This window comes from Penicillium alfredii (genome assembly GCF_028826965.1).
Source record: "Penicillium alfredii strain IBT 34128 chromosome Unknown utg000011l_segment0_segment0, whole genome shotgun sequence".
Taxonomy (NCBI): Eukaryota; Fungi; Ascomycota; class Eurotiomycetes; order Eurotiales; family Aspergillaceae; genus Penicillium; species Penicillium alfredii.
In genome coordinates this window covers 1,953,522-1,965,529 of record NW_026622708.1, presented here as the reverse complement: position 1 = coordinate 1,965,529, position 12,008 = coordinate 1,953,522, and the positions used below count along the sequence as shown (strand labels likewise).

At 52.6% G+C, this 12,008-nt stretch overlaps 4 protein-coding genes across 4 annotated transcripts; 3 read left to right on the top strand and 1 right to left on the bottom strand.

Annotated features, from left to right (window-relative positions):
- Positions 1-603: 603 nt before the first annotated feature.
- NUU61_009150 (uncharacterized protein) lies at positions 604-1,461 on the bottom strand (the record flags this gene model as incomplete). Its single annotated transcript, XM_056659675.1, has 3 exons — positions 604-718; positions 782-863; positions 918-1,461. The coding sequence occupies 3 exons, from the start codon at positions 1,459-1,461 to the stop codon at positions 604-606; spliced, it is 741 nt and encodes a 246-aa protein (XP_056507968.1).
- A 1,859-nt stretch (positions 1,462-3,320) lies between these two features.
- Positions 3,321-5,023, top strand: NUU61_009149 (bZIP transcription factor; the record flags this gene model as incomplete). The annotated part of the gene is made up of 3 exons (XM_056659674.1): positions 3,321-3,429; positions 3,509-3,899; positions 4,261-5,023. 3 exons carry the CDS (start codon positions 3,321-3,323, stop codon positions 5,021-5,023), a joined length of 1,263 nt encoding a protein of 420 aa, XP_056507967.1.
- A 2,082-nt stretch (positions 5,024-7,105) lies between these two features.
- On the top strand, positions 7,106-10,037 carry NUU61_009148 (beta-glucosidase; the record flags this gene model as incomplete). The annotated part of the gene is made up of 7 exons (XM_056659673.1): positions 7,106-7,165; positions 7,225-7,364; positions 7,420-7,464; positions 7,523-7,575; positions 7,627-8,824; positions 8,874-9,732; positions 9,804-10,037. The coding sequence occupies 7 exons, from the start codon at positions 7,106-7,108 to the stop codon at positions 10,035-10,037; spliced, it is 2,589 nt and encodes an 862-aa protein (XP_056507966.1).
- A 407-nt stretch (positions 10,038-10,444) lies between these two features.
- On the top strand, positions 10,445-11,515 carry NUU61_009147 (NADP-dependent oxidoreductase; the record flags this gene model as incomplete). Its single annotated transcript, XM_056659672.1, has 1 exon — positions 10,445-11,515. The coding sequence occupies one exon, from the start codon at positions 10,445-10,447 to the stop codon at positions 11,513-11,515; it is 1,071 nt and encodes a 356-aa protein (XP_056507965.1).
- Between the last annotated feature and the right edge of the window lie 493 nt (positions 11,516-12,008).

The window sequence follows — 12,008 nt, the reverse complement described above, 5'->3', positions numbered from 1 at the left end:
AAAGGGAATTTTCCTAGATGGAGGACAACAGAAAACAATATCGGGAGCTGCTGGGAGCGTGATGGGTCGAGGACTCAACGGGGGGAAGTTGAGGCGGAGAAGGTGAGGAGAGAAGAATGTGGGGAAAGGTTGGGTGGCTTGGCAATGGCGTCCACTGGCAGTGCCCACATTATACATTACGGAGCTGTTCTCCCAAGAGCTCTAACTACGCATAGATGGGACAAAGGATATCCCTGTCCAGACTTAGATTTTCACTAATTCAACTTGCGCTCCTTCTAGGATAAACAAATAGGAGGATTGGCATTAGGTCTCGTGCTTCGGAAGCACTGAGTATAGCACTACATCATAGCTAGCTAGGTGGGGATAGGGACCAGAGATTCTCAAGCTGTCAAAGAGTCTACGAAAAGAAAAGTGATTATTTCATAGTTGTAGGGAAAGCACCTTGCCCTTGAATACTAGCGATTTCTTAAGTTCATCCCACAAATTACGGTTCGTTGCCCAGATTCTCCCTCGAGTGCACCTGCAACTCATAGGCGCAGCATACTACTATATCATGCCTGATCTCTTCCCCACAAGGATCTCAAAAATTCACCACAGCTAGATTCATGACGATTTCGGTCGTCCCACTCTCTGGCGCGGAGATGCACTCTCCAACGAGCTCAGGATATCCGCGCCGAGGACGTAGATGTTATAGCCGGGAAAGATAATCCACAGGCCACTGGAGGAGGGATACCATTAGTTTCTGCTGAGGTACAATAAGAACATATCAGATAACACTTACTTGGGAATGATCCACAGCAGAATCAGACTGACAGCATCGTTGTGCCCGATATTTTCGAACCCCGAAAAGAACTCATTCAACCCTGTTAAAGTTAGCAACGATAGACCCAAGACCAGACAGAGCAAGGAACACGAACAATAAAGCAGGGTCTTGCTGAGAGTCATAACCGACGCGGTATAAGCGACAAGAAGCGCAATGGCACCAGTGCGCCCCGACACAACCTTGTCACCCGTCAACAACCACAGGAACCCCTTGCCAAGTTTCTGCGAGCCGCGACCGGGCGAGATGGTCGCGCCGTGCCGATACACGATCCACAAGTAGTAGATATAGCCCAGGGTCTCGACGACATTCAGCACAGTCTGCGCAGCCGTAAAACCATTGCGCGCATTAAACGCCGGCCAGCCGTAGATGTAATCGACCGTCCCGTACAGCGCGTAGGGCGCCCAGATGGGCGAATGCAGGCGGCCGCCGGGCATGCTATGCGGTCGCAACAGCACGTACCCCGCATCCCACACGACCAGCGGCACCGAGAACACCAGCCAGATGGTCAGCGCGGCCGACGGGGTGTGGACCCATTTGCGTGCGGTGCCGGTGGTGGTGGGCGGCGATGTTTTGGCCTGTTCTTTGGCGGCGCGCGTGGGCGAGGGAAACTCGCGGGGGTGGTGTCGCGTGGAGACCATGGTGGCGTTGGCGATCGCAGTGTAGATGTGAACCGTAATGGAGTGGATAGGTTTAATTCAATCCACACGCCGTGTATTCGCAATACTTCTGATCTGAATCCTGCAGAGAGGGGGGGGGGATCATTGAAGAGAAAAGGGCGCGACTCAGGTTGGCGCCAGGAATGTTGGGCTCGAAGTCGACTGACGGCTAGTGACGTCGTCCGATGATCGTTTGCGACACACGCTTTGGGCCATTAGCCCAAATGGCCTGGGGACTTGCAAATCATTCACATCAATTCAGATTTATTGAGATTCTCCCCTGGAGAGAGGCTACACACGGGCCAACAGTTTCGAGGGGCAATTTGATTCCCATGCTCACCGGATACTCACCGTATGTCTTGTCCTACCAATTCATAGAACAGCTCGGGAGGAACTCCCCCGGATCCATTTGACTAATCACATTATTGAACGCTGGAAATTGCAGAGTCCACCAACCCCCACCAGAGCTTCACCCATCTGGCTCACCCATGGGTGTAAAGCAGTTCGATCCACTTAGCCCTATGTACTAGCACCACAGGGTCTGTCGAGTTGGCGGTGTTCTTATGGGAACCCCGATACGTATTATATTGCCTGAAATCACTGAACATAATTAATGCCGATTTCTCATACAGCCCCAGTCGAAAACTTTGATTTGATCCATCGGATCAGCACGTTCCATCGTAGCTTGCATGGAAATGCGGGCCTGCATATAGTTGCCCTATTGTTAGCTGGCAGTAAATTAGCCCTGATCAGACCAAAATAATACCGAAGTGACAACCTCGGCCGACTTGAAATCACCGGGATTTCTACTCAAAGCCGACCAAAAGATGTGTACAGAGTAGTTCCCAACCAGATTATATCCACCAGATCAGAAACACCTAGTGGTTAGCGTTGTGGACAAAGCGCCATTGTCCAGCATAAGCTTTGGCTACTGTTCGAATCCCCCCCCTCCCCCTAAAGAACTAGTGACTAGTTAGAGTCACTAACGTTGTGCATCCGAATTTCATTTCCTCGCGTGGGAAGTCTTCGGCCTTTCTCAAGCAAAGCTGTGACCAAAGCTGAATGTTTGAATGTTCCTCACAAGGCTGCCCCCACAAAGTCCAGCCTTGGAGAGAGTAAGATCGCCCCTGGGAACGAGAGAGAGCCCCTAATTAGGTCGAACATGACTCGATTAGTGTTCTTCATTATGATCTATGGATGGCTCCAATAAACCGGCGGGTGGATCTCCTCCCACTTAGTGGCCCCCAGGGGGCCAACTTATATCTCCCATGCGAATCGGCCCGGATCAAACATCCTTTTTCCCTCGAGTCTGACAGGGGGATTATATTGTCGCAGATCCAGCTGTGACTTTTTCTCGTTTTTCTTCTCCTGGGGATTATCCTACCCACTTCTACACCTATACGCCTACACGCCTACACACCTACATACAGAGACACCAGAATAATTGGATAGTCGAGAGAATTCACCCACCATGGCGACTACTACGACACCGCCCTATTTCCAAGGGTGGTTTTTGGGGTCAAGCACCACCAGTATGTGGCCTTGCGATGGGTTGAGAAGAACGAGCCCAGTATACTGACTCCCAACAGTGTCAATAATTTGCCCGACCACCCAGATCTTCTCGATTTCCGGGACTTATGCCGACTGTCTAGCGACCGATGCCACGGCCCTTGCGACCGACTGCGTGGAACCAAAGGGAGGCGCGACTCTCGCCTATGATAATGGCGGGACACATAAATGGTACGAAGCGCCAACGTCGACTGCAAACATATCGAGATTGCGTGGTAGAGGGATTCCAGTGCTAACATCCAAACAGCGACGCCACTCTCAGCTGCGATACCATGCTAGTGGCCCACACATCGCCATCCGGAACGCCGCTGTTAACGCGCTACATGTGTGTCGAGGACTGGAAATACAGCACGCTGTATCGAGAACTGCCCTCGACATCTGGTGAGTGCCCCATGCAGTAGCATGACCATTACCGCCCCACCAAGTTGGCCGTTTTACTAAATGACTTCCCCTCAAAAAGATTCTTCCTCCCAATCCACCGGCACCGTCGTCGCCAGCAGCGGCTCCCTCACCACCGTCCCGAACACCTCCACACCAACCAGCACCGACACCGGCAGCCATTCCGACTCCGCAGCCTCCAGCAGCGACTCGCTCTCCGGAGGCGCGGTCGCCGGTATTGTGGTCGGGTGTGTGGCAGCAGTCGTGATCTTTGCGATGTTCTTGCTGCGCAAGAAATTTGTGGCGTGCTTTGGCGGTGCCGGTTCCAAGGGCCCGCCGCCCGAGGCACCGCCGCAGCCGCCGCCGCTGCATGAGATCGGGTCATCGGCGGTTGGCGACCATTACAATGTGCATGAGATCGGCAGTTCGAATGTATGGGATAATCGGGGGATGCCGAAGCCGCCGGCGTACAAGTGAGCGGAATGGAGGGGACATGTCATGTCCTAAGGATTGAACATGTTCTACGAGTAATTGGTGTAATAGATGAGGAAGGGATGGATGTATTGGATACCCACATGTTTCTTTTTTAGGCATATATCAGCGAATTATTTCCATTCTTTTTGATTGTGTGAGAATGCCCAGAACTTGGTAGTTTTGAAGGGACCATCCGTTAAGATCAACAGATTGATCACGTGGCCCTGTAATTCCCCGCCAAGACGCCATCATCAACTCTGACGGTCATCCTGCGAGTATGCGCCAACTGAGCCATGCGCTTTTCTCTGACTCGGTGACAAATGTTGTCGAATCCTTCCACGGTCATGAATGACCAAAAAGTGAGCATCTCCTCATCCACCTTTCAAGCGCTTCGAGTCTAATAGTCCAGGAGAACATCGACCGACTCGCCCGAGTGCGCGAGAACCAGCGCAAGAGCCGAGCAAGGAAGCAGGAATACATCCGGGAGCTAGAACAACAGCTGGCAGTGTGCAAAGAACAGGCCCAGAACAGGGATATCGAGCAGCGGTTGGAGACGCAGAAAGTCGAAGCGGAGAACCGGCACCTCAAGGGTCTTCTGGGATCACTGGGCTTCTCAACGGTGACCATCGACCATTACCTACGCCTGGCCGACCAGGGCACGAGTGCGCATCGCAAAGTCGCGATTCCTGCTCTGCAGCGACCGGCAGAAGCAGGTCCCGCGATTTCGCCGCCGACATGTGATGCCGAGAATCAGAAAGAGGACTCGGGGAAACAGTGTGAAGAAAACAAAAGCGCCTGCAAACCAGTCCCTTCAGAGACGAAGCAAAGACCAAAGCAGCAGCAGCAGCAGCTGCTGCAACTAAAGCCAGAAAATCCATCGTTATGCGGGTGTGCGCCTGAGAATCCCGAGGGCACATGGCCGTCTGAGGACGATGTGCTCAATACGACTCTGTGCGTCATGGCCGAAGAATTGATTAATCAATATAATACTCGCGGCGCCGACATGGAGCAGATCCGGCGGAAACTCTGGTCTGGATTCCGCGCGGGCGTCTCTGGCGATGGCTGCAGAGTTCAGAACCATATTCTCTTTCAAGTGCTGGATGATATTAGCAACGATGTCTGAGGTTGGCCGTGAAGCCTAAGTTCGCTGACGATAAAGAACTTGGGTGATGTCGATGACCACAGCACATGGCAACCCAGCAGAAGGAGGACCGTGGGCGGAGGCTTGACCGAATTTCAAGATTGGGCACTGCCAATCTCGAATGTCGCCATCACCAGCCATCCAGTCCCAGCAAAGACTCACCAGCAAACGTTACCACATTGCCGACAATGGTTATTGCCACGAGGTACACCGTGCATGCGGGGATCTGGAAAATGACGTCTCCGACCCCGGATATGCCTGTATGGGGCGCGGCCTTTGCACCTCACCCCAGACACCCCAGACTGCCGAACCCTCACCCGGGAAAAGTCTTGGTGGAAATGCTGGCCGTTTCTCCGATGATTACCCGTGGACAAGGAAATCGATGACCGTGAAGATTTCCGTGATCCGGAGTATAGGCGGCAAATGGGCAAGGATCAGCCTCGGCTCCATATTATTTACTTCGTAGTATGGAGGGGACACAGAGTTCCGGAGGATATCCGGCACCCGCATTGCTACAGAGTTGCCACTCTCTGCCGCCTCCAGATCATGCACCCCAGGAGAAATGCGAGTGGGCCAGTGGCTTTTCTCAGAGCTTTGCTCTCCCCACTCTGCCCGAACAACACGCTTCGTCGGGCCGGGCCCGTGTCGCACAGGCACAGAACAAGAACATGAACATGAGAATATTGCAAGGTTGTATAGAACGATTATCTCATTTTCAGTCAGCAAATTGTAATCCAACCATGCAAAGTAGGTCCATTCATTGCGCCGAATGAAATAGCGAATGCAAACCCCCATGTTCTCCAGTGTATGGCGTGGGGGGTAAAGCCACTCGGCGAGGTGTCCGAGTCTTGCCCGGAGCCTCGGAAGTAAAAAAAAACAAAACAACACAAAACTAATGCTTAGAGCATGAATGCAAAAAAAGCTGCATTCAGAGTATTCAGACCCCTCTGCAGCCAAATTAATCGCGCAAATCGTCCCACCAGCTCCATCTGGAGCCCCGCACTGCTTTCTCCGGTCTAAACGCTTGGCTGCGCGTGGGGATACTCCATTGTCATGACAATATGAAGGAGAAATGGTCGTTATCCTGGTACAATATGCAGTATATTGTTGAGGGTAGTTAGGTAGAAGTGTGTATACTTCGGAGAGTCAAAGCCCGATCGCAAATCCAGAGATTCCTCTATAGATATATAGAAAATAGCCAGGGAATTGCCTCAGCAAATATAAGTGGAGATATCTGGCAATAATATTTCCAAGGTTCAGTGACTGCTTAGGATATTCAGGCAAATGACTCTTCTCGGGGTGAGCCTTGTCGACTGGGGGTGGAGGGGAGGTATAGCCGCTTGCGGGATTATTGTGGGGAAGAGAAGAAAAGAGAAGCAATTTATCGAGTCTCTCACACTTTCACTTGGGTTGCACTTTGGAACAACTGGAATGCGGGAAGCATTATCCGCAATGAATGGACCTGTCATGACATTCCTGGAAGGAGAAAAGAACAATTGACCGGAGAATTGAAAGGCTGGGGCAGGGATAGTATATGGTACGGTAGTAATGATGAGCAAAGAAGAGAAATCAAGGTTTAAGCGAGACAGAGAAAGGAGAGGCCGTTCGCGGCATGCTCACTTTACTTTACTTTACTATACTACTGTAGGTACATCAAGGGGTCCTGCAAAGGGATGGGTCCTTGACTTACGCAGGGCAGACTCTCCTCTATTTAGTCTCCTCGCATTATGGTAAATTCATGAATCCATAGACCTTGATTGTAATTCTAATTCTCTCTAGGCAAGTCCAATTATGGGCAGTATGGACAGTAGAGACAAACAGTAATGCATGCAGTCCCACCCGATCCCTGTTTCTCCACACTCCCAGCTTTATTGATTCTCTCGATTCCTTACGCCACTTTCCCCTGCCATCCCGCTGCATTTAAATCGAGTCTTGTCCCCGTGTTTTTGAAGCTTCTCCTCGTCACCTTCCCTCTAACGTATACCAACCCCCCCCCCCCCGGCACCAAGCAGCGCTCTGTTCCTGTGGACCCTGAATCTTCTCCCTAGCTTGTTGATCCACACCATGAAGCTTGGCTGGTTGGAGCTGGCTGCCCTGACGGCCGCCTCGGTCGCCAGTGCTAAAGTGAGAGAAGCATTCTATCATTCTTCTTGCTTTCGGTGACTGACCCGTTGGTAACACAGGACTTGGCGTATTCCCCGCCATACTACCCGTCGCCATGGATGACCGGCGAGGGCGACTGGTCTGAGGCCTACAGACGTGCCGTCGAGTTTGTGTCGAACCTAACTCTTGCTGAGAAGGTCAATATCACTACTGGTTCTGGGTATGTATTCCTAACCATACTGGGGATATCGACAATCGCGTCTAATCATATGCAGATGGGAGCAAGAACGATGTGTCGGCGAGACCGGTGGTGTTCCCAGGTAAGCTCAGTCTTGAAGAGTCAATCCGATGGAAGAGAACTGACGGGATCTGTGATAGACTCGGAATGTGGGGCATGTGCATGCAAGACTCGCCCCTGGGTATTCGCGACAGTGAGTTGAGTCCACATTGAATATATACTGCGGTGACTGACCGCATTCCAGGTGACTACAGCTCTGGGTTCTCTGCTGGTGTCAATGTTGCCGCAACCTGGGATAAGCGGCTGGCCTATCAGCGTGGCATGGCCATGGGTGAAGAACACCGAGACAAGGGTGTCGACGTGCAGCTGGGCCCCGTTGCCGGTCCTCTGGGGAAATACCCAGAAGGCGGTCGCAACTGGGAAGGCTTTGCGCCGGACCCTGTTCTGACTGGTGTGATGATGGCCGAGACGATCAAAGGAATGCAAGATGCTGGGATCATTGCTTGTGCGAAGCATTTCATCGGCAACGAGCAGGAGCATTTCCGTCAGTCTGGCGAGGCCCAGGGTTATGGCTACAACATCTCCGAGAGTGTCAGCTCGAACATCGACGACAAGACCATGCATGAGCTGTACCTCTGGCCATTCGTCGATGCTGTTCGTGCCGGCGTGGGCTCTGTCATGTGCTCTTACAACCAGATCAACAACAGCTACGGATGCCACAACAGCTACACCCTGAACAAGTTGCTCAAAAGCGAGCTCGGCTTCCAGGGATTTGTCATGAGCGACTGGGGTGCCCACCACAGCGGTGTTGGTGCCACTTTGGCCGGTCTGGATATGTCCATGCCCGGTGATGTCGCCCTGGGGAGTCCCTACTCTTTCTGGGGTACTAACCTGACGATTTCCGTTCTCAACGGTACCGTTCCCGAGTGGCGCGTGGATGACATGGCCGTGCGCATCATGGCCGCCTATTACAAGGTGGGCCGTGATCGGTTCCGCACTCCTCCCAACTTCAGTTCGTGGACCCGCGATGAGTATGGCTTCGAGCACTTCATGGTCAACGAGAACTACATCAAGCTCAACGAGCGCGTCAATGTCCAGCGGGACCATGCCAGAGTCATCCGCAAGATTGGATCGGACAGCACTGTTCTGTTGAAGAACAAGGGTGCCCTGCCCCTGACACACAATGAGCGCTTTATTGGCATCCTGGGCGAAGACGCGGGATCCAATCCCTACGGTGCCAATGGCTGTGCTGACCGTGGCTGCGATAACGGAACCCTGGCTATGGGCTGGGGCAGTGGCACGGCTAATTTCCCTTACCTGATTACCCCGGAACAGGCCATTCAGAACGAAGTGCTGAACTACGGCAATGGCCAGACCAATGTTTTTGCTATCACGAATGACTGGGCTCTTGACGCGATTGCGTCTGTCGCCTCTCAGGCCAGGTATGTTTCAAAGATGCTCTGCTTGGCATTTGATATTAACTCTCTCCAGTGTTGCTCTGGTCTTTGTGAATGCCGACTCCGGTGAAGGTTTCATCAACGTTGACGGCAATGAGGGTGACCGCAAGAACATGACCCTGTGGAGGAATGGCGAGCAGGTGATCAAGACCGCGTCGAAGAACTGCAACAACACCATCGTCATCATGCACACCCCCGGCGCGGTTCTGGTTGGAGACTGGTACGACAACCCCAACATCACTGCCATCCTCTGGGCTGGCCTGCCTGGCCAGGAAAGTGGCCGCAGCATCGTGGATGTTCTGTTTGGCCGTGTCAACCCAGGAGCCAAGACGCCTTTCACCTGGGGCAAGACCCGCAAGGCATACGGCCCTGCACTTCTGACCGAGGCCAACAACGGACACGGCGCGCCTCAGGACAACTTCGATGATGGCGTCCATGTCGACTACCGCCGCTTCGACAAGGACAACGAGGAGCCTATCTATGAATTCGGGTTTGGTCTGAGCTACACCACCTTTAATTTCTCGGATTTGAAGGTCACGCCTCTCCCCGCTGCTAAGTACAGCCCGACGACCGGCAAGACCAAGGAAGCCCCCACGCTGGGCAAGGCCGGCAATGCCTCGGACTACCTGTTCCCCACGGGCATCATGCGCGTGCGCCAGTACCTGTACCCGTATCTCAACTCCACCGATCTCCGCAAATCGTCGGCCGACCCTTACTACGGCTTGGACGCGAAGGAGTACATCCCCGACGGCGCCACCGACGGGACCGCTCAGCCTCGACTGCCGGCCAGCGGCAGCTCCGGCGGCAACCCGGCACTGTTCGACGATCTCTTCCAGGTGACTGCTACCATTACCAACACTGGATCCGTGACTGGCGATGAGGTACCTCAGCTGGTGAGTATAACCATATATTCTTCATGCATTGAGCCTCGAGGAATGAATGTACTGACTTTTTGAATCCACAGTATGTCTCGCTCGGCGGCGAAAACGAACCCGTCAAGGTCCTGCGCCAATTCGACCGAGTCAGCATTGCTCCCGGCCAGAAGGTGCAGTGGACGACGACCCTGACCCGGCGCGACCTCTCCAACTGGGATGTTCCGTCGCAGGACTGGGTCATCACCGAGGCGCAGAAGAAGGTGTACGTGGGGAGCTCGTCGCGCAAGCTGCCGCTCTCCGTCGAGCTGCCTTCGGTGGAGTGAAGATACCCTCTTTCTTGAATTTTCTTTTTTTTTTTTTTTTTTTTTTGATTTTCTGATCTTCTGCATGAGGGTGATGCGGGTGGACATGCCAGTTTCGGCTTTTTTTTCTTTTCTTTTCTTTTCTTTTCTTTTTCTCCTTGAGGTTGTACAGCAGACTCCATAGCTTTTCCTTGCATATAGTTTTAATGGCATGTGTCTATGGCATTTCAATTACAGTTTCCATTAGTCAATTCTTTGCGTGGTGTATAGGCTATCTGCGGGAATCTAGCGATGGCGTGACGCGGACCTTGACAGTCTCTACATCTCTACTTCTACGTCTACTTCCACATAGCAACCTCCCCCTTCCCCAATTGATACTTTCATCCCTCTACAAACAATCAGAGAAAAGACATAAAAAAAAGTCCAAAATGCAAGCCATCCGAGTCCACCCCGCACCACCCTCAGAACCCGCCTACTCCCCCACAAACCCAGCCCCGCCCTCCGCGCTACACCTCGACACCATCGCCATCCCCAAACCTACCGAACATGGCCAGCTCCTCGTCCGCATCAAAGCAACAACCATCATCCGGGACATGCTCACATGGCCCGAGACGTATGAGCGCGCATTCCCAGTCCTGGGCCATGACTTTTCCGGGATCGTGACGGAAGTATTCTCCGGAGCTTCAAATTCCAGCGATTCAAGCTCCGGAGACCCGGGCTCTTCCGCCCTTAAGCCCAGCGACGAGGTCTTTGGCATGGCGCATGCAGACCGCGGGTCTACCTGGGCCGAGTATGCGCTCGTCACGGCGAACGAAGTCGCGCTGAAGCCGCGGGGCATGGGGTGGGAGGAGGCGGCGGCGTTGCCGTTGAGTGCTCAGACGGCGTATGAGGCGCTTTTTGAGCATGCGGGGATTCCTGCTCCTTCAATTATCTCTACTTCTACTAAGACGCGTCAAGACGATGCGGATGGTGCAGCACAGCAATTGCAGGTGTTGGTCACCGGTGCCGCTGGCGGAGTCGGCATCTACCTCGTGCAACTCGCTGCTAGTGCAGGCGTGCATGTCGTTGCTGCGACGAGCTCGAACGAGCGCAATGAATCATTTCTGCGCGGTCTTGGCGCGGATGAGGTTGTTGAGTACGGCCAGCTGGAGAATGATGTCGATCGGTTCGATGTTATCGTCGATGCAGTGGGCGGGGATGTGTTAACACAGTGCTGGAAATATGTTAAGGGCAGTGGGACACTGGTCACGGTGGATTCTGCGAGCTTTGATTTCGTGGCGGAGCATCGCCGCCGGGGGATTAGTCGGGAGGGCGTGAAAGCGCTATTTTTTATTGTCGAGGGGAGTGGCCCTGTGTTGCGGTCTTTGGCGGATCTCGTCGATCGGGGGAGGCTCAAGTCTTTTGTGGCGGAGTCTTTTCCGATTGCGCGGGCGAAGGAGGCGTATGAGTATGCCAATGGGCGGTATTCGGGGAGAGGAAAGATTTTGCTTACCCTTTGACTTGAGGGGGAATATACTCAACTTGGAAGTATCCATGAATAAATCTAAGGAGATTGATTGCGTGTGGAATAGGCTGCTGTATACATCGGTCAGGAAGAGTAGATCTTTGGACCCCAACACTGATTATGCGTTCCACTGTAGGGCTCCGTACGGGAATATCCTTGATGTTCTTTACATCTGGAGTACATAACCTAACTTCCTCAATAGGAAAATAGAAGATATACTCGTCCCAAAAATAAGATATCTTGTCGACCAGCATGCCACCATACCTATCGAGGCAGATGCTGAGGCCGATCGGCCAGATAGATCAGCAACGCACGAAGTCCGAATAAGGTAAATTAAGTGAGATTTTGGGTGTCTATATATAGTATTTATATAATAGAATTTCGAGAATTTTAAGGGCTTTGATATATCTACTCGTAGTATTAATATTAAAGTAAATCACTAATTTACTAATTTGATAATTATAACCCTAGTTTGTAACGAATAAGAA